Source organism: Diceros bicornis, chromosome 11, assembly GCF_020826845.1.
Source record: "Diceros bicornis minor isolate mBicDic1 chromosome 11, mDicBic1.mat.cur, whole genome shotgun sequence".
Lineage (NCBI taxonomy): Eukaryota > Metazoa > Chordata > Mammalia > Perissodactyla > Rhinocerotidae > Diceros > Diceros bicornis.
Genome location: NC_080750.1, coordinates 36367958 through 36390503, shown reverse-complemented (window position 1 = coordinate 36390503; position 22546 = coordinate 36367958). Strand labels below are relative to the sequence as shown.

The following is a 22546-nucleotide window of genomic DNA, read 5'->3' as shown; positions in this document are numbered from 1 at the left end:
ACCTTGAATGTATGAACAGTATTTTATTACTCTCCAGGGAAAAGCTAAAATATATAGTAAATTTGTCCAGTGAACTATAAGGATTATATTGTAAATATTCTGACTATATGTAAAATGTATGAAATTGTATACATGTAAACTGTATAATTTATATATACCTATATATTTTAAATTAATTTAATTTAATATATATAATAATATATAATTATATAAATGTAAAATGTATAAAATGTAATACGTAAAATGCAAGAAAAATAGTAGGTAAGTGGCTATTTTAAGCTTCTAGTCAAGGGTCTGTTATAAACAATAACGTAAATTTAAGCTTTTTAAAAAAGTTTTGAAAAATCAGTTTGATATTATTTTATGTCTTATTTATCGTCATTTGGAAATGAGATAACATTTACTTGTACTGTCAAGAATGATAGATTTTAACCTAATTTTACTTCTAGTCTTGATATTTGATACATGTTCCATCTCCACTGTAAGTATTTTGTTTATTTTTAGTGCTACCTAGAACAAAAAACATACAAATTTGGGGTCTAACATAATTAGCCTACAGTGACACTAGGGTTCCTTTCCTAGACACTTCAATACTTAGAGACACTTGTACCATTTCCTTGAGATTAGGGCCAAGGTTTTATTTCCTTTTCATCTCTCTCAAAGGACGTGGTACATTGTTCCAAATGCAGCAATTGTCTAAGAAATAGTGACTGCCATGAAAATCAGCCATTTAAGCAAATGTTATTAAGACATGTCTGGTAAACAACATTTATCTTAGATTTAAAGAATTATAGCATTTCAGACTTGGACAGGTGCTTAGAAATCATCTAGAACAATGGTTCTCTAAGTGTTGTCTGTGGACCCCTGAGGATCCCCGAGAACCTTTCATGGGGTCTACAAGATCAAGATGACACTAAGAGACTATTGCTTTTTTCACTGGTTGCCATTTGCACTGTTGGTGCAAAAGCAATGGTGGGTAAAACTGCTGGTGCCCTAGGATGAATCAAGACAGTGGCACCAAGCTGTTCTAATAGTCATTGCATTTTTCACTGTCACATACTAGCAGTAAAAAAATTGATGGTGCAAGAGTAATGGTGAGGAGTTCAGCAAGGTCACAGGATATAAGAGCAACACACAAACATCACTTGCATTTCTATACCAGCAATGAAAAATCCAGAAATGAAATTGCGACAATTCCATTCAAAATACCATCAAAAAAGAATGAAATACTTAGAAGTAAATTTAACAAAAGAAGTGTAAGACTGTACACTGAAAGCTACAAAATACTGGAGAAATCAAAGAAGACCTAAATAAATGTTTATGGACTGGAAGAATCAATATTGTTAGGATGACAATTTTTTCCAAATTCATCTGAAGGGTCAACACAATCCGTATTTAAAATCAAGGAAATTAACAAGTTGATCTTAAAATTTATAGATATGTAAAGGACCTAGAAGAGCCAAAACAATTTTGAGAAAAAAGGACAAATTAGTACCTGTGTAAAAACTTATTATAAACTACGGCAATCAAGACAGGATGGTATTGGCATAGCAATAGACACATAGGTCATTGGGACAGAAAAGAAAGTCCAGAAATAAACCCTTACATTTATTGTCAATTGAGTTTTGACCAAGGTGCCAAAGCAATTCAAGGAGGAAAGCACAGTCTTTTCAACAAGTGGTGTTGGAACAATTGGATATGCTCGTGCAAAAAAAATGAACACAGATGCTTGCCTCACATTCTACACAAAAATAATTAAAAAATATCATAGATCTAAATATAAGAGCTAAAACTATAAAACTGTTAGAAGAAAACATAGAATTTTTTTGTGATCTTGGCTTAGGCAAAAATTTCACAGATATGACACCAGAAACACGGAGAAACATCTCCAAAAAGAAAAATTTGATAATTTGGATTTAATAAAAATTTAAAAATTTTGCTCTTCAAAAGACACCATTAAGAAAATGAAAAGAAAACCATAGAGTGGGAAAAAATATTTGCAAATCATATAGCTTACGAAGGAGTTCTGTGCAGAATATATAAAGAACTCCTACAATTAAAGAATACAAAGACAACCTAATTTAAAAACTGCAAAATATTTAATAGACATTTCACCAAAGTAGATACACAAATAGCTAAGAACATGAAAAATGTTCAACATCATTAGTCATTAGGGAAATTCAAATTAAAACCACAATGAGATACCATTATCCATCATTAGAATGGCTGTAATGAAAAAGCCTGACAATAATAAATGTCAGTGAGGATGTGGAGAAATTGGAACTCTCATATAATGCTGGTGGGAATATAAAATGTTACAATCCCTTTTTTTGACACTGATACTATGCACCAATATTATTCATGTTTCTTCAGTGTTCCATATACTCATTTGTGTATATTTAGTTCTACGCAATTTTATCACGTGTCTGTTTGTATATCCACCACCAGTCAAGATATGGAATAGGTCCATCACCACAAGGATCCCTTATGATGTCCTTTTATAACCACATTCCCCTCCCACTTCCCCTTGCCATCCCTAACCCTTGGCAACCATGAATCTGTTCTCCATCTCTATAACTCTGTCATTTCAAGAATGTTAAAGAAGTGGAATCATATAGTACGTAATCTTTTGAGATTGGCTTTTTTCTCTCAGCCTGATTCCCTTCCAATTCATCCAAGCTGTTGTGTGTATCAAGTTTGTTCCTTTTTATTGCTGAGTAATATTCCATGGAATGGATTCATCATGGTTTGTTTAACCACTTACTCACTGAAGAACATCTGGGTTGTTTCCAGGTTTTGGCTATCACAAATAAAGCTATTATGAAGATGTATGCACAGGTTTTTGCATGAACAATTTTTGTTTCTTGGGAATAAATGTCAAAGAGTGCAATTGCTGGGTCTTATGGTAATTGCATGTTTAGTTTTATAATAAACTTCCACTCTTTTCTAGAGTAGCTCTGCAATTTCCCATTCTCACCACCAATGTATGAGTGATCCAGTTTCTCCTCATCCTTGCCAGCATTAGATGTTGTCACTCTTTTTTTATTTCAGTGTGTAGTGATATCTCACTGTGGTTTCAATTTGCATTTCCCCAATGGCTAATGATGATGAACATTTTTTCATGTGCTTATGGTCATCTGTATATCCTATTCAGTAAAATTTTTCTTCATGTCTTTTGCCCATTTTCTATTTGGATTGTTTGGTTTTTTGCTGTTGAGTTTTGAGAGTTTTCTATATATTCTAGATACTACTCCTTTGTTGGACATGTTTATTATAAATATTTTCTCCCAGTCTGTAGTTTTGTCTTTTCATCCTCTTAAGAGGGTCCTTTGCAGAGTGAAAGTTTTACATTGTGATTTATCAATTGATAAGGTCCAATTTATCAATTTTTTCTTTTATGGATTATGCTTTTGGTGTTGAGTCTAAGAACTCTTTACGTACTCCTAGATGGCAAAGGTTTTCTCCCTTTTTGTCCCTAAAGTTTTATACTTTTAAATTTTCATTTAAGTCCATAGTTCTTTAAAATTTTTTCAAATTTTTAATTATGGTAAAACATACATAACATAAAATTTACCATCTTAATCATTGGTCATGGATCATGGATGTCTTTAGCAGAGAAGAGGTAATCTGAATAGAATGTGGGGATGCACTGAGGATCACAGAACCTAAAAGTGATCGAATGACAAATATTGAGTCCTAAGGCACTTACTTTTCTCCATTCATTCATTTACCCAAAATTTCTGGCTAAGAAATAACACTTTATTAGACATCTTCAATTCCAGGACCAGCTTTCTCTTCTGGGCCATTTCCACAAACGAAATGTTTATCACTTCATGAGAGAGTTCATTAGTTACTGCAAACAAGTAAAGAATTCCAAAACCACAGTAGAGGTGGACTCTGGTCCATCAGCTGAGATTGCCTTTGTTATACTGGCTTGCAAGCAGGATCAATTTGAATTAATGCTTTTGTAAAATTGTAAATAGCTCAGTGTTCTGGTTCACATAGTTGGAACTACAGATGTTGACTCCTCACATTCTGAGAGTCTATGTTGCCTCCCACTCCCCGCCCCTTTCCTTCCCTTCCTCAAACATATATGAACTGTCTTCTGTGTGCCTGCTGAATTACAGTGTCTAAGAGTTGAGTCCCAAGGATGGATCTCCATCACCCAATGCTATCTTCTTTCCTTCATCTCTGTGGCTACCTCTTTCCCCCAACATTTTAAAAAGTTTGGATGTATACAGAGAATACCTGTTCCACACAATTACATGTATACACACACCTGTAGACATAGTGTTAAAAAAAGGAACGTGGGGTGTTTCTTATCCATTCCTCCACCTTTCCCCATTGTCTGTGACATGGCTTTTCTGTCCATTATCAAAGAAATATTCCTTGAATTTTATAGCATGGTGGTAAGAAAATTCATCTATTTTTAGTTACGACCATGTAATTTGATTAGTCTATCCCAAGAAATATAAAGTGTAGTGATTTTCTGATCAAATAATTTCCAGCATGTAAAGTTTTTATCTTTAAGATCCTTAGAGAGTACTTCTATTTTTTAGTATGAAATTTCCCTAAAATAAATAGAAAAGTCCTCTTTACCTTCTTCTTTTTCTTTTTCTTCACTGAAACATGAATGGCTGCCCAAATATCTGGCCATCTGGTTTAGTGCTCCTCTTAATTACTTGAAAGACAATGTAATGAACATCTCTAAATGCAAGACAAAGAATTTAAAAATTGTTCAATTTTGATCAGAAAATGCATGATTTGTCCAACAGGTTTCAAGGATCCCTGGCTGCTAAGACTCTTACTGAGGCCAAAGTTCTGATGTTTCATGAACATAATATGATTCAATAACATAAATGGGGAAGACAAAAAAATAGGCCTTGGTTGTTGTTCTAATTGATGTCAGCAGTCACCTCAGAAACAGGCCTACTTTGTGATTACGCCTAATGGGATTCCCTGAGATGGGCCCTTCATTATTTATTTTTCATACAAAGATAATGACTTGAGAGGTCAGGTGATGTATTCAGGATCAGTGGCAAACCATTTTTAAAAAGAAACATATTTTGATTTCTTGGGATTATGCCCGTTTACTTTTTTGAGGTTGGGGCATAAGCCACTTAAAATATCTAAGGTTATGAAGCCTTACTCATATTTTTGAAGTTCAGATCTTGAGCTTTGACCTCCTGTGGGACAAAATGGAGGATTATGAGAGACAGGGATAAAAGGCGGGGCAGAGCAGTTGGTGAGATGCCACAGGGGTTGACAGACTTTTTCAATAAATGGCCAGATAGTAAATATTTTAGGCTTTGTGGACCATATGGTGTCTGTCGAAACTACCCACGTAAGCAATGGGTATGGCTGTGTTCCAACAAAACTTCATTTTCAAAAACAGGCACTGGGCTAGATTTGGCTCCCAGGCCATAGTTTGCCCACCCCCGGGTCAGAGAATCAGATAGGAGAGAGCAGAAGAGGCGAGCACTCAGTGCTTGCAAATGAGACCCCGGAATATCACCTTAGTGCATACTGCTTCCAGACTTACTTCTCCTCCTGTATGGTGACTCAAGAGCTGGAGGCACGTTTGAAGTTACTCCATAAAACCAATGAAAATATTACTGTGAAGCTAACTATTTCCTTAGAACAAAAAGCAGGAAAAGTTTCAACAAATCATCTAAGTTTAAACACATATTCATAGGATTGCAAAACCCAGTGCTCACACAGTTCTGAATACCTTCTTGGGAGTATGTATTATTTGCACTGTTAGTTCCATTTAAATAAATATAGTTAGTTGTTTTGATAACTAAAATTTCTTTTTAGGGATGCTGCAATGCAAATTTTATTGATCTTAAGAGAGACTTTCTTTTAGATCCGTCTTCATGTGCTACAATTTGGTAAATTTCTATAACAACTCTCCCTTACCAATTTTGTCTTAGTATAATGTAGTAACCAGATTACAACTAAACCTCCAAATTTCACCTAGCAACTGGTACACCCAAGATATGTCACTTAACAAAAATAACCTCAGAGATTGTCTGGAAAATTTCATCAATCCAACTTCAACTCTCCTAACATTTACTGTCGGTAATCAGTGTTTCTTAATCTGTTTCATGCTGTGTTTAAAATAAATAACCATTTATTATAGCAGCATGGAATGGAAAACACTAAAATCTAATTTTATTTCTGTATCTCTTGAGATTAATTCTTTTAGCTGTATATATTACTTTAGGAGAAGGAGAGATGATAGTTTTTCTGGGTTTTGTTTTTTTTTTTTTGGTAAGGAAGATTAGCCCTGAGCTAACATCCATGCCCATCTTCCTTTACTTTCATATGGGATGCCACCACAGCATGGCTTGATAAGTGATGCAAAAGTCTGCGCCGGGGATCCGAACCCGTGAACCCTGGGCAGCTCAAGCAGAGCAGAGCAGTGCAAACTTAACCACTATGCCACCAGGCCGGCCCTAGTTTTTCTGTTTTTAAAGAAAATATTAATAGGTGTTTCACATTCAAAATATTATTTTTGTGCACGTTCAGTGGCCTCAAAAATTTCAACAAAACATTGGAGTATAAAATTCCCCTGGCATTCATGCTAACTTGTTGGAATGTAAGGTTGTATCCTCAAATAGAATGCGAGCCACTCCGAGGCATGGCTCCTTGATTTCTTTGTTATTTTTTATAGATACTCAGTAAATGTGTGAGTTGCTTTGGGGATTATCCATTATGGAGGCAGATAACAGGTTTTCTTGAAAGTCAAAGAAGAATTATAATGAACAAAGTTCATACACGGGCCACACAGGTCTTTAGAGCTTTTAGAATTAGAAAGGAATTCTGTCGAGGAAATTCTGCCTAGTTCCTAATACTGTACCATGTCCTGGTATAGTTCTTCAAAATTATTGATCAAAATATAAAATGGTCATGATCAAGATTTATATTAAAAGTATATATTTAGTATATAGGTATATATGTTGATATATAAGTATTACATATATATTTTTATATATACCTATATAGGTTATATATATATGTATATATATATTTTCATGCACAAAGATGCATATGAGAATGTCCATAGATGCACATATTCATATTAGTTTCAAAACTGGAAACTATTTAAATGCCTACCTACAGTAGAATGGAGAAATAAATTGTGGCATATTCAGACAGCAAAGTACTATACAATTAATAAGAACGAATGAGCTACAACTAAACACAACAACATGGATTACTCTCACAAATGTAATGCTGAACAAAAGAAGCCAGACAGAAAAGAATACATATCATATGATTCCATTGATATAAAACATAAAATTAGGCAAACCAATTCATGCTGTTAGAAGTCAGGAAAGTGGGTGCCTTGGGAGTTAGCGTAGTTAGTGACAGAGGGACTTCTAGGTGTAGGAAATGTTCTGTTTCTTGATCCTGGTTATACAGATGTGTTCACTTGGTGAAAATTCACAGAGCTGACGCTTATGATATGTACATTTCTCTATGTGTATACTACACTTAAAATTTTTAAAAAGTTTACCAAGTATTAGGCTCTTAAATGATGTAATGTGACCCTAATTTTCACAGATTTAGCTTCCATAAGAAAATCAAATTTGTGGAACAATTGTTCCAGAAAAAAAACAACCTGGAAATATGCAGAGAAACACAGCATTTATGACATAAATGACACCATTTTAAAAGAAACTCTGAAGTGTTCTAGACATTTTTATTTTGTGAAACTAAAAGTTCACAGAGGTCAGAGTGTTTTTTTTGGGCGGGCATTTTGCAGAATTGCTTTATCTGACACAAAATTCATGTGGGATGGGGCATAGTATGTTATTCAATATTTGGCAAAGAGGTGTGTGCCCACTACCTTTCATATTTTGACAGGCAATGATTTTGGACATTTTGAACATGCTCAATATTGTTTGCTTTACTTGTTGCTTTTAAAATTAGGGCTAATAATAAAGTTCCTTATTCAAATTGTTTTAGATTTAATGGAACCATTTCACGAAAAGTATACTTTATATGTAGATTTTTTAAAATTGAGGATTTCTAGCTTCTTTTTAAATAGCAGTTGAGACATATTCCCAAATGTCATCATTTATGCTTGCACATTCCCCTTTTAATTTCTGTGCATCTGGTAAACTTCTAGGGAGGAAGGTCTAAAGGTGCAACATTTTGCTATATCAGTAAAACCTGATGTTTCCGCCCCAACTGAAACTATGGGCTAGCCATAGACACTCATTTTTCTGTCTCAAGTCCACAAATTGCCTAGCCTCTCCAGAGATAACTGGACGAGACACTAGTCTGGCTAAAAGTGTTCCTATGAGTAGACGAGCAGATGTTATGTGTCCAGGCAATCGGTCCATCAATGAACTCAACCTTTCTTTTCAGTTTTATTTTCTTATTTTCTGGCTCCTTTCTGTCAGTTGACATCAGCAACATAACAATGGGTATAAAATACAAAAATCTGTTTACCAGATGTTCTAATGCAATCTGCAAGATTTACAACATAAATGCTATTCTAGAGCAATCTCTGTACCATACACATCTTCCATTATAATGTGTTACTTCTGTCTTAAATAAGCAACAAAAGAAGCTGTTGGGTTTAATGCAGGAGAGCAAAGGGGGTGATTTTGTCTTTGAACACAGTCTTTGAAAATATGTTTCTGTACTAGGGCTGACCTTTTGATGACTGTAAAGTTTGCCTTAAGAGGTATACGAAAGAGAAGCAGTGTGGCAGCTGAGCTAACAGCATGGCCTCTGGGATCAGACGGGATCCAAAGCCTGGCTCTGCCACTTGCTAGCTGTGTAGCCTTGAGGAAATTATCCTTAAACACTGTGCCTCAGTTTCTTCATTTTCAGGCAACAGTAGTGCATCATAGGTTTGTTGTGAGGATCAAATGAGTTGGCTTGGCACAGAGTAAACATTACTTAAGCTTTAGGTAATATTGTTCTCATGTTATACATTAGTATACATAATGTATTTTAAGATTGCATATTTTTCCTTCACTGATTCAGAAAATGCTTCTCAACATGGCAGTCAGAATGTTCTTGTTAAAATGTCAACCAGATCATGTCACTCATCTGCTCATAACCTTCTAAAAACTTCTTATCTCACTCAGAGGAAAAGGCTAAAGGCCTTATAAAGGTGTGTACGTTTCCTGGTTTTTCCAGGACAGTCTTGGCTTCTGCCTATTGTCCAGATGCAATTATTGATATTATCTCCTTTCACTCTCAAGTATCCTGGTTTGGACAATAAATTATATGGTCACCCTATTACTAGGCCCAATGTTATCTGCTTTCCCCCATCGCCTGCCCTACCCTGACATCCCTGTGACCTCAACTCTCCTTTCCACTCAACCATCAAGACCTCCTTCTGTTCCTTTAACCGTCCAGGCACATTCCTGCTGCGGGGCCTTTGCACTTGCCGTTTCCTCTGGCTAGAATGCTTTTACCTAAGATAGTGGCATGGTTTGCACCTTTTAAGTTTTAGGATTTTATTCAGTTGTCACTTTGTAGTGAGGCCTTCTTCAGCCACCCACCCTAAAATTAGTATCTTCTCCCCCTTCTTTCTATTCCTCTTCTCCATTTTACTTTTCCCCTTAGCAGTTATCTCACATACTCTATATTTACTTATTAACTTGCTTATTCTCTTGCTCTTCTACTAGAATGTAAACTCCACGAGGGTAAGGATGATTGTCTGTTTTTGTTCAATGCTATTTCCCCAATGACTGGTATATAATAGGAGCTCTATAAATATTTATTGAATGCATAAATAAAGAACACTTAGAGAAGAAAGACCTGATGTAACTGAGTAACCAAATGGCCAATCAGTTGCCATTCCCATTACCTTCTAGTATAAAATTTGATCTAAAATAATAGGACTCCCATGTTTTAGACAAGTGTTATGAGAAGCATGATTTGACTAGCTCACATTATCGATACTAGTCTCCAAGTAAGTTGTCAAATTGTGATGGCAAACAATGTCAATGGAACTCTTAGAGATGTTTAAATTCTAAAAAGTGACCTCTAAATTTGCCATCCAAAAATAGGGCACGCTTGATTTTTGCTTCCTGAGTCCAGAAACACTGGGGACTTCAAACCATTCAAATTTAAATAAACATTTTAGAGCATGTGGTTTTGTAAAATTTTTGATGTTCAAATTTAAAAATAAGGCTAGCAAAAATTAACACTGAATGATACTTACATTCAGGTCTATTATTGAATTTAATTTAAGCTATTAACTTTATAATGTAAGAAAGTTTTTCCAAGCTAAACCAGACCTAGTTAAAAATAAAATTGTAGCTATAGAAAGCAGTTATTCTAACTCCCAGGAGAATATGGTAGATCCAGAAAGCAGTTGTAGAATTTCTGGCAGTGTATCAAATTTATTTTGACAGAATTTCTTAGAACATTCCTTATTTAACCACTCTAGTCTTAGAATCAACTTCAGAGACAGTAAACTTGTTTCTCCATCCTCGTTCATTTTAGTTCACACACTCTTTATACTAACTGTATAAACTGCGTGATAATAAAGAAATAACACTCATATCCTAGCAACTTATAAGATAAAGATACTTTAGAGATATTTCAGAATAAAAGAGCCAGAACATCTGCCTTTTTTGATCAGAATGCTGGAATCAGTGCAACATTTACACACACACACTGTGTGTCCTGTAAAAATTCTTTTCTCAAAAGTAAAACTTTATACATTGCTATTTTATATAAAATTTAGAATACAGTAACCTCTTCCATGAGCTGAGCTGTTTGATGGAGGAATATCATCAGCCATGATGCTTTTTACATCTCAACACCTTCCTAATGAGAACAAGACTGAAACCATCACTCCCTCCTCCGCCATGGGAACAATCTTGCAGTTATGGACGGTTTCCATCCCCCATTGCTGAAATGGGAATAACTGTGCTGTGAGCCAAATGCTGAGGGTTAGCAGAGTAACCTCACATGAGAATAATTACTTAACATGACCATGAGAGAAAGCAATGAGGTTCCCAGACACAGGAAACGAAAAGTCAGAAGGGGAGGTAGAGTTGGAAAGTGTTCTGAAGCCTTTCCAGACAGCAACTTCCTCATAACAAACAGAAAACTGGGTAATAAATTTATCACTCTGTCATTTTATATGGACATATATTCTTAAATCAGCTAGTTAGCATAATGAACTTTTGCAATGCACATGTCTTAGCAATGCCAGAAAATCAACCTATTTCCTGTTCTCTAAAGAGCAAATAAAATCTTTTGTGATATGAATATTCATTTTTATATTCCAAATCACTTGTAGGTTTAATATTTCAATCATAATTGAACCATAATTACAACTATGCTCAAACGATGCATATTGCACAGAAATCTTCAAAAGAGACTCTTCAATTGGTTATATGTACTAGAGGAGAGGGGAGATTAACACAATGCCTGAATCACAGGAAAAGAACGCTTGACCTGTAAAGACAAAGAAAAAGGGGGAAAACGATCCTGTTGTTATGTGCTACTCTGCTCTCTCAGATTTATGGATCCTGAGACACTCCTGGTTTGCAGGGAAAAAGTAGAAATTCAGTAAATTCGAAAAGCAAGTCTGCCTTCAGATCTGGAATTGCATGGGAGAAAAATATTCTTATAGAGGTAAATATAGTACATTTGCTTATTTTATTCATTCATCAAGTATTTTTTAAGCTGGGCACAGTGCTGGATGCAGGAGTTACAAGGATGAATGAGAATGATGGCAGCTTGCCTCAAGGAACTTGCAGTCTAGTGGGGGAGACAGGCATGTGAATGGGCAAATACAACCGAATGTGTGTTAAATGCTATTACGGGTTAATAGAGGGTGTCGTGGGAGCACAGGAGAAAGGCACTAAACCCAGCTGGGTCATAGACACTTGCCAGACAAAGAGATGTTTAAGCTGAGATCTGAAGAATAAAGTGGAATAAGCCAGAGGAGGCGTGAGGGGAAAATATTCCAGGTACAAGGATCATCTTGGTATTCTCAGGTAGGCCAGGTTAGCTGGAGTAAATAGAGGCAGAGGAAAAGCGTGAAGAGCAAGGAGCCTGGAGAGCAGGCAGGGTCAGGGAATGTGTAGCTGGGACGCAATGCACCAAAAAGGGGTAGAGATCTTGGTTAGAGGACACATTTTCTCTCTTAAAATTCAAGGAATACAGTTTCTATACCTAATTTTATGATTACAGCACTCTTATTGGAGTACAGGAGAAAGGTCTGTTTTTATTGCTTGATGATGAGTAAAAGGGAAACACCACCATTATCATGTATGCAGTTTGGTGAGAATTTGATCAGTTTGGGGGAATAGTATGTGCAGACCACAGATAATATGCTGTGCCTTGTCCATAAATGAAGACTCTCTCTGATAAATTATCATCATGATCAATATTTTAATTTGAAGGTCTCAGAGAAATCTGATTAGAAGCTAATTTTAACAGTAAAGACCCTAATCAAATCAAATTGTATCAATAAGCATTTATTGAACAACTACTAAGTTTGAGGCATACAATCTGTAAGTTGTAGCAATTTATTTTTGAGACAGAAATTGCCTTGGTGATTTGATGTGTTGACAAACAACTTTTGTATGGCTACCCCAACAGGATGGATCCCAGTTGCACAAGATGTCAAAGGCTGCGTGAATATGGGGATAACTGGCTCTGTGTGACTATCTCTGGTTCCCACATTGCTCAGATCCTCTGCCAGAGCAACATATGGCGCATCTTGACTTTCCATTGCAAAATATTCCTGATAATTTCATACAGAAATTGTATTTATTTTTCATTGTCGTCCTCAAAAAGAGGTTGCTTAGAGCAGACAAACTTAGTAATCAACAATCAGTTACTGGATTCTATCACTGGCTGTTTAGCTTGTTCTCACAGATCCGCTTTACCCCACATGCTAACAGGAGACATTATTCACCTACAGTATTATCTACGACATCACTGGTTTCAGCTCCCCGCTATGAACGTCAGAGATTTCTATGCCAAGTCATTGGAATCAACTTCTCTCTTCCCATGGCCACCATTTTAATCCTCTCTACTCTGCCACTCTCATACATATATTTTCCCACATTCCTGTTTCTACTTAAGAGGCTGAGGTACAGTGGTTTATGAGCATATCTGTGTGCACATATGGGTGAGCTGTTATCCTGAAAGCACATGGTGCCAAGCTTTGGCCCACGCATGCACAAACATCACTTTTAGGGGTTCCATTCCACTCTACACTATAACCCATCTCCCTATAGACAAAACTCCATGGCACAAACATAATTTCATGAATCATTAAAGAATATAATTACTAAAAACTATACTTCTGATCTATATTGGCATTTAGTAATTGGGGAGTATTTTTGGTCCCTAAACACAGAAGCAATGTTTTAATTGCTTTGCCATTGTAAGAAATGTAAATGTTTTACATACAGATTAATTTACTTGGCTAAGTTTTTGCATTTCTTGAAAATTCAGGATATCAGATAATGTAATTTCTTGACAAATTGAATCCATCATCAGTTTAGGTTACAAGCGTGGATATTTTTAAAAGGGTCTGCTAACTCCTTTCCCTTCCTCTCTCCTGTTTTGTCAGTCTTCTCTTGGAATTAATGATATTGTTTTTTACACGATTAAAAATTAGATAGAGTAGCCCTTCGATAAACTTAGCAATAGCTTTTCTTCAACACTGCCATTTGCAGGGCCCTTGTATGCTTGAAAACCAACGTAACTGGCATTTATTTGCTTTCTTTGGTTCCTCCTGCTTTATGTTTTATTGTCTCAGACTGTCTGATTTTGTCACCCGGGAGTGTGTCTGTGTGTGAGTGTAAACAAGGGCCCGAGGAGTTTCTTTCCACTTTTTGGTTTATTTCTTCTCTATCCAATGTATAAAACTCCAGACCTAATTCATTTTTCAATTTAGGATCTTTAAATGCTTCAGCAGCAGCAATTTGGTGATATATCTAGCCTGAGAATGTTATATGGGGCACAGAATGTTACTTAGGGGTAGTGATGGCATTCCCACAAGAGCTGCACATGCCTCTTGGGAACTGGTAAGAAGTAGGTAAAGTTATGGCCAGAGTGGGGAAGAGACTTTGACTACTAAACACGCGAGCTCCTGGATGTTTCTGAGCAGAGTGACACTCAGTAAGTAGACACAAAGTCCAATATAGGCTGGCGGAAGAAATCCTGAAGATGTGGGGATCAATTAGGAAACTTTTGGAAATTCAGGTGTGGAGTGACCCCCTCTTCCACGCCCACAGACCATCCAGAGCCACCCAGCACTAGCTGTATGGGATAATGACAAGATCAGAAACAGTCCAGCTGTCTGCTACTTGCTGCATTGCTTTTCAGTTGTGTGTTACATCATGTTGATATATGAAACAGTTTCAGAACAATTACTTTCAAAGTGAGAGAAAGGAAATAAAATGCGAATAGAAAGAGCACTTTATCATGGCCTCTCCTTTTTCTTCTAACATTACTACAGTCCAATCAGCAAGTCTAGCTTTGCCCCAAGACACAATCTTCACACTGTCTACTTCCACTTACGCTGACTCTGATATGTTTCAATGCAATGTTCTGTCTGGAGACACCTTAGAACTGAGTATAACAGCAATTGACAGAATTGTTTAACACAACGACCTGTGTGATGTGAGAAATCATTCTTTGAAGAGCATCGCAGATACTTTTAACCGTTCTTCTCTCAACCTAATTCTTCTAAGTGTAGGGGAGATAAAGCAGCTTCATTTATCCCTTTAATAGAATGTTCTCCAAGTCTATGGATTATTTTCATAGGTATCTAAACATAAGGGTAAAGTGAGATGGACAGCTGATACTTTGCCCTGCAATGCAGAGGTAGCTGGACACGATCAGAGGAATCCACAGGTCTGATATGTGAGACTCCACAGCATCAGACTCTTAAAGCAGGAGGCAACTGTGGAGAAAAGGCATGGGGCCTGGAACTCACATTGCTTGGAAGGATTTCTCTTGACTCTCCTGGGCAGAAATCAGTGAAACAGCAACATTTTATGGTCTCTTAACCTAGAGAAGAGCATTGACAGAAGGAGGTAGAAATAACCCCTAAATATTCTAAGGCTTTTTAGCTCACTCCAATGCTTTTCTCTTTTCCTTTGGAAGAAGACTGAAATGACTAAAGAGTGTTTTTTTTTTTTTAACCCAAAAGGTTTACTTTCTAAAATTAATGTTGGTTAAATGACTCATTATGAGTTTTAGAAAAACAGAAGTTACACAAATGTACTCCTGCAATGTAAAAACATGTCAAATTATTTAGAACTACAAGATATATAAGGTATTGGATTCCCAAGAGGGAAGAATCATATGATCAAATAACAGTGTTAATTTTAATCCATTGTTATCTGAATGTAAAACAAAGTTTTATTTGAATTTCACCAAATTTGGAGGTATTCCAGATGATATGAATTAAATTGTTGCTATGGAATAGAAATGAAGTTTAGTTTGGTGATTGGCAGTTAGCACCTCAAGGAGATATAAGCAAGTCTCCTTCCCAGCACTTGCAAATACTGATTTGCCAAGAAGTTGCTTTGCACATGGTCAAATGGGAATTATTAATTCAGAGATGGTTATTTTATTCTCCTGAGCCATAATAGGTTGGTCAACTAGTGTATAAGTATGAATGATCAATGTTTAATACTCCACACTGTGATTGCTGAAGAGTCAAATTTTGAATGAGTCATGTCAACATTTTCAAATCTATTATTAAAGAGAGATGTCATGAGAAAGTCAAGTATTGAGTACATATAATATTTCAAAGAGAATATAACTTTTTAAAAGAAAAAAATTAAAGTTCTGTAGCATATGCTAAACATTTTAAATTAATTACACATTTTTAATTTTGCATCATAGTTTGGGTTCTAAAATCCCACTTTAAGTTCAAATAGAAAACACATGTATTCATGCTATTCTATGGAAAGAGATGGTATGTGATTTTTTTTCCTGATTATTTGTTGTCTAATTTCCCCAATTTTATAAACAGTGTATTGGAGTAATTTTGAAATGTTTTTTATTTGTAATGTTTAAAATTTTAATTATTGTTAGACCACTGATTTTTCTGGTAGGCTAGTATAATTTTGCTACAGTTTAAGTATATAAATTGGAAACTGAGCGGCTATTGTTCTACTTAAAATTAATTATGTCTTCAATTGACAAAACTTGCCATTTAAAGTCATATTTCAGAATATTATTGCTCAGAACAGTTGTGTTTTTATGAATAATACATAGAAGAAAAAATATAGGCTGAGAAAAGTGCTTTCCCTGGGCTTAGAATAAAGACATTCCCCAACATCTGGCAGAGATCACGCAATTGCATTTGAATTTTGGTTCATCTGAATTCTTAGAGCAATTTTTCCCTCAAACTACTAGATCAAATGTGGAACAACTAATTCCTTTTGGCTTTAGTTTGTTTTGGTACTAACAGTCCCTAAAGCAAGGTGATCACAGTAACAGTGGGTTAGTTATCTTCCTCTCCTCTACTGCGGTACCAACTTTGTCTCATTTCTCTCTGGATCCTGATTGCCTGGCTCTGGGGTGGACACACGTGGGCACTCCATAAACATAAACTGAAGAAATGAAGGAGGCAACAGTAAACTGATGCCTATTTTACATGGTTTTAGTAATGCTGCTCAATGAGGTTAACACTGGCCTGCTCTCACGTGGATGCCATTCTCTCTAAGTCACCCAGATAACTGAGGGAAGCCAGTATACCCTTTGGCTTCAATCATTAATCCAGATGGTCCACATAAAATAGGTACTTTTCCTTTCAAGCTGTACTATGACTACCTGGCTTCTGAATGGCATCACATTAAAAAGGTAACAGAAACTGAAGATACATTTAAGTACTTTTTGGGCTCAGTAGGTCTCACCCTGGAAATTGACTCTCAGAAAAATCCAGTGGTCTTCCCGAGATTGCCCATCCACTCAGCAAGCTCAAGGCTAGCATGAGAATCCGATTCACGAAAGACCGTGACTTTGAAGAGTCATCCCTGAAATACTATTTTGTTAACAATTAAGTTAGAAAATAAGTGTAACATTTAACAAATAATAAAATTTTTAAATGCCACTGCATTTTAAGATAGTAGAAACTGCTCTCAGTAAAAACACAGACAAATATTCCAAAGGTCAGACAAGTCTGCAGCAACTCTCTCACTGTGGAATCAGAGCATATGTTCAAACCTGCAAAGACATGGGTGGTAACTTCCTACCTTAAATACATTGATAGGGAGATCAATGACCACATAGATAAGGTCTCCAAGGGCAAGGCTGGCTATCAGCGCGTTGGGGCCATTCCTCATACACTTGTTCTGGTAAATGATCCTGAGCAGGGTTGCATTCCCCACCATTCCCACGATGAAAATAGTACAAGATATCACAGTGTTAATGTATTTGAAAGCTGAAGTAATCTTAGTCTGCTGCGGGCAATAGTTGTGCATTGAACCATTGCTGGGGAGAGCCAAATTAGTGGGTCGATGAGTGGTAACCAGGAAGCTGAGCTCTGTACCACTGAAAGTGGTGAAATCGTCCCCAGGAGTGCTCAGATTCGTGCTGTAGCTCTCAGGATTATCACTGATCACACATCCAACTAGCGCCAACCAAAAGGACACCCTGAGGCAAAAGGTTTCCATCTTGATGCAAATTCGAGGAAATGTCTCTTATTGTGTTGCTTTTACACCCTCACTTTTTTTTTTTTCACCTGGAAAAAGAAAGGAGGAAAAATAATTTTGGTTACGAGATCCAGCTGCCAATAAGATTGTAATCAATGATAACTTACTGCTTTAATTAAAAAGCAGGATATATTTGGTAATTAGATAAGACATATCTGTATCATGTTATTCTGTGGAAGAGCAAAACCAGAAAAGACCAAAGCTCTACTGGGCCAAGTTATATCTCTGTCTCTGTCTCTAGCTCTGTCTGTCTCTTTCTGCCTTTCTTTCTTTTTCTCTCTCATCTCTATCCATAGCTATACTTATATCTAGATTATAATATAATCTATAGATATAATGTAGATTGTAGGTAGATTATAATATAATATGTTAGTTTTTCCTTCAAGTAGTAGATAAAAAGTTATTTTTTTCTCTTCATTACACCTAGGCTGATAAGAACCTGACTTGCAAAAATCTTCAAGAGTTGAGATACAAAATTTTATTTATCATTGGAAGAGAAAAGGTATTATATGCTGAGTAAAACGATTCAGGCATGTAATACTGTGTAATACTTACATGGTAATTCAGGCATAAAATTACCAAATCTGTAATTAATTCAGTATTCAGTGTTCCAAAATGTGTGCTGTTTTGCACATGGTAAATAATGAACATGGGAATAAAGTGCAGCACAGGTAGCCATTTAAAGTGTTACAAAATGTTATTGAAAAGCAGAACTCTGGTTAACACCATCAATACATTTAACAATCCTAGTTTCAATTAAAAATGATATAATTGATAAAGACAAAATATTTTATTAAAAACCTTGATGATAAATGTGTACAATTCACATCTTCTGACAGTTTTTTGCTTTTCCACTTCTCAGAAATTATCATCACAATGTTTGCCAATGAGTGAAACTGGGAGTGATGGACTTTTTCAGGCCAAGCATACTATTTGGTTTTCCCAGGGATCTCTATCCCATACTCTCTTTTAAACATCCTATATAGCTACATTTATTATGACCAGTCACTGTGCTGAGCACTTCACATGCATGATGCCATCTAATCTATACCATAACCCTGTGAAGCAGATACACAATTCCATTACAAACATAGGGAAACAGAGGCTCAGGAAGGTCAAGGAGCTTGTCAAGGCCAAGGTGGTGGGTGGCAACGCTATGATTAGAAGGCAGGTTAGTCTGACCTGTTTAGACCTGGGAGTTAGACTCCCAGTCTGAGCTCTTAACCACTCGACCATACTGCCTCTCATTCTCGTACTTTCTTAGCACTTAAAATGTTTTAATGATGTCTCTAGAATTTCAGTGAAGCAATAGATTTGGGAGAGTGGTTAGATATTTTCAAAAGACCATTTGGTTTGTTTTGTTTTTGTTTTTGTTTTTGTTTTTGTTTTAGTCACTTGCAGAGAGCAAGGGATCTTTCTTGCCCAAGAAGTCTAGGTTTCTACTTTAATCCTTAAAGAAAAGATGTTGGGGAAATGAGGAAGGTTGGTAGTAACACAATAATCAAAGGTAAATAAAAATGGCTCCTCCCATTTTGATATTTTGTATAATTTATTTTCTGTGAGTTTTTATGACTTTTTAAATGAAGACCATAAGCTCATTTATGTAGTGGTGTGTGTCTATGATGTGTACACCCCGGTCATAATTTAATTTTTAAAATTTGTGTCCTTTTCTGAGTCGATTTATGGTCAGTATTAACAATTTTTTGGAATTTTGACAGTTATCTTGGGAAATCAATAAAGTGTAGGTTTAGTCAACATGTGGATGAAATAAGATTTATTCAAGTTGTATAGAAGGTCTAAGGTAAATGTAAGGTGCAATTATCACATACTTTTGCCTTCCCCAGAGATTTTTCCCAGGAACCTGAAATAATAATATTTTATGTATAGTAGTAATCTATTATATATGTATTTGTTGTCTGACTTGAGCTTTACAACTCTAGGTAGGCAGGGGTAATATCCCCATTTTACTCATGAGGAAACTGAATCTTGAAGAAGCTGAGTCAAGTTTTTACGGCCAAGAAGTGGCAGGACAGGTATAATGCCCCACTTTACATATAGGACTTGACTCAGTCTGATTAAATGATAAAACTATCAATTTTTCTAAGCTAAGGGCATACTATATACCTGTCAGTTCTGCCTAGACTGAATTATAAGTAGTTTGTAGTTTTTTCCTGCTTCTTACAGTTTGGAATGAGTAGCTGACCAAATATTGATAGACCTACAAAATGCCACTATTTCCATTCCACAGTGGAGACCAGGACTCTAAGAACAAAGCATAGTGTCATCCTCCTCTTTAGATCGCCATATGGGAGAAAAGAAATCCTTCAATATCTTGTGCTGTTTAATGACTAAAGCTTCCCAATTTCCCAATCGAAATGGACTCTTTAGTAATAGTTTTCTTAAAAAGAGACAGAAGGCCTTTTCCAGAAATGAAATGGCTCTTTGCCCATTAGAGTCCGCTAGGAGGATATCTAGTAAACTGACCTGGCCATCATGGGTATTATGCCACTCACGGAAAGTTCCACTAGTGTTTGAACATTAGCATGCTGCTTCGCTTGGTCAGCTGATAATGGCAGGAGCTAGGGAGGCCAAGGCTGTGTGTTCTTATCAAAGTGTGACCTAGCTACCATTAAAACCACTTTCCTCCCTCCTCCAACAATGACACCACCACAGAAATCATTTCTGATGACATCTCCGTCAGCTCTCCAAACATATTAAGCTGCAGAGCTAACGGATATTGGCAAAGGCATGTGGATACCATATTATCATTGGGTGAAAAATACAAAACCAAACAAAAGAACCCTCTCAATTGCTTGTTCCTCTAGGGATGAGTCTCCAGCTCATTTCCACGGATCTAAGTCACGGCTGTGCTTCTATCATCAGTCATAATCACTTGTAGTTCTAGTGAAGCATCTTAGGTTCAGACCCGAAGGACATGGTTTATAGATTCCACATTCTTCATATCTGGGGGTCTAAGAATTTGCTGGAGTTCAAAAGCTATGATTACAGAAGAGGACTGAATCCTTATGCTTACACTTTAACCATTTAACATCTCAGACTCTCAGGATCAAAGTTCACCTGTAATTAGTAATTTGGAAATTCCAACCTTACCAAAATGGCATGAGTTTAGAGCAGGTAATTTACACGAAATGATTGCCAAAGTGTTTCTCAATTAGTTAACACTTAAAACAGAGGGGGTGGAAGTGGGGAAAAAGCCATAAACATCTACAAGAACAGAAAAAAAAAACAAATAGACTAGGAACATTTTACAAGTTTTCTGTGGGTTTTGCTGGCTAAGAAATTAGCAACTCTCCTTACTGACAACGCCTGACTTGAATATGCCTCTCACCCCACCCCCTCCGCCGCCAACTCTATCCCGGAACGCCATTAGGATGGTGTAAACACAGGCTGATTATCTAAAAACAGCCCTTGTTTTCTGCACGTGAAAGGCAACAAGTGCCCTTTAAAGGAGAGCACAGAACAAACGCCCAGACCTCCACAGGCAGGTTTCCAAACTAGCTGCGCTGGGGGCTTTCCAAAACACATCAGTCCCTCACACCGAGTGCCCTTGGCTACCCTTGGCATACCCCCGGGTGTGCGGGGAGGAGAAGCAGGCGAGTAAGAAAAGGCTGCGGGGCAAACTTCACAAGTAGGCTTTGGAGCCAGCTACAAGGGCGTGATGTTCCACAAAGTTCGTGCATGCCTTAGGAAACAGGGTGACCCCGGGAGAGCTGCTGGTTTTCCTTGAACTAAGAACCCGAATCCCGCGTGGGGAGGCTGAGGGGCTTTCGAACAGTTCCCCAAACCCCAAACATTGCCAGAGCGCACCCCTCTCAGAAGGCGCCCGCCGCGCCACGCGCCCTTGGGCAGGTGGGTGCCAGCCCCTGTGCGGAGGGCCGCCAAAGTGCAGGGCGCCGGGCAAGAACGCTCCGGACTCGCCTCTCCTCCCAACCCAGGGGCCCAGACGGCGTCTCCCCTACCCCGGCTCGGGTCCCCGAGAGGAAAGAGTTGCACCGACCGTGGAGCTCGGCGGGCGCAGACAGCTGCTCGGTGCGCGCGCGGCGCCTGGACGAGAGGAAGCGGAGCCAGCGAGGGCGGTGGCGTGGGTCCCGGCTCCGGCTAGGCGGCGGCCCCGGCCGCACAGCTGCCTCCGCTTGGGAAGACTTCCTGGGCACGGCTTCTCCTGGGAGGTCTCCCCGAGCCTCCAGCCTCCGGCCCCCGGGTGGGATGGAGCCTCTCCACCTTCTGTCCACAATCGCCAGACCAGAGATGACTGTACGCGCGCGCGCGCGAGAGCTCTCAAGAAAAAGAAAACTCCAGAGGAACACGCCTCCCGTCTGTCCTCCCCTTCTCCTCCCAAAGCTCCCAGACCTTCTACTCCACTCTAGGACAGCAAAAACGTGCTAACCTTCCAGCCCTCCTAGGAGGCGGCCACTATAAAGCACAAAGCTGCCGCCCCCTCCCAGGCCCTGAAGGGCAGGAGTATTTTAACTATTTCGTTCCTGGAATGAAGGTGTTGGGGCGGGGGTTGGGGGGAGGTGGGGGGTTGGTAATGGAAGGAGGACGGTGGTTTAACAGACTGAGACTCAGACCTGAGGAAGGTCTTGCCGAGAAACCCATTTCCTTCCCAGTAAGTGCTGGCAGATTTGACCTGTGATGGAGTGACTGCAGAGAGAGCCAGAGCCAGAGTCCAAGCATGGTTTCTGCTCTGCGTTCCCTGCACCCTTTGCTTGGCGTTTTATGCTTCCTCTTAAGCTTATAGCAAATTAAAGAGCCAACGTGGTCGGCAGTTTACTGGATCAAGTACGTTTTGCTTCTATCTTGGCCCTTGAAGCCAGCACCCCAAAGCTACATATCACTAGCCTAGG

The 22546-nt window shown here is 37.8% G+C and overlaps 1 protein-coding gene across 1 annotated transcript in view; it reads right to left on the bottom strand.

Moving 5' to 3' along the window:
* EDNRA (endothelin receptor type A) overlaps nucleotides 1–22107 on the bottom strand; it is a 55589-nt gene extending 33482 nt beyond the window's left edge. The window contains exons 1-2 of the mRNA XM_058550164.1: nucleotides 21697–22107; nucleotides 17220–17707 (exon numbers count right to left, since the gene is read on the bottom strand). Coding sequence (XP_058406147.1) covers nucleotides 17220–17639 — 420 coding nt within the window. The 5' untranslated portion in view covers nucleotides 17640–17707; nucleotides 21697–22107. The remainder of the gene's footprint in view (nucleotides 1–17219; nucleotides 17708–21696) is intronic.
* Between the last annotated feature and the right edge of the window lie 439 nt (nucleotides 22108–22546).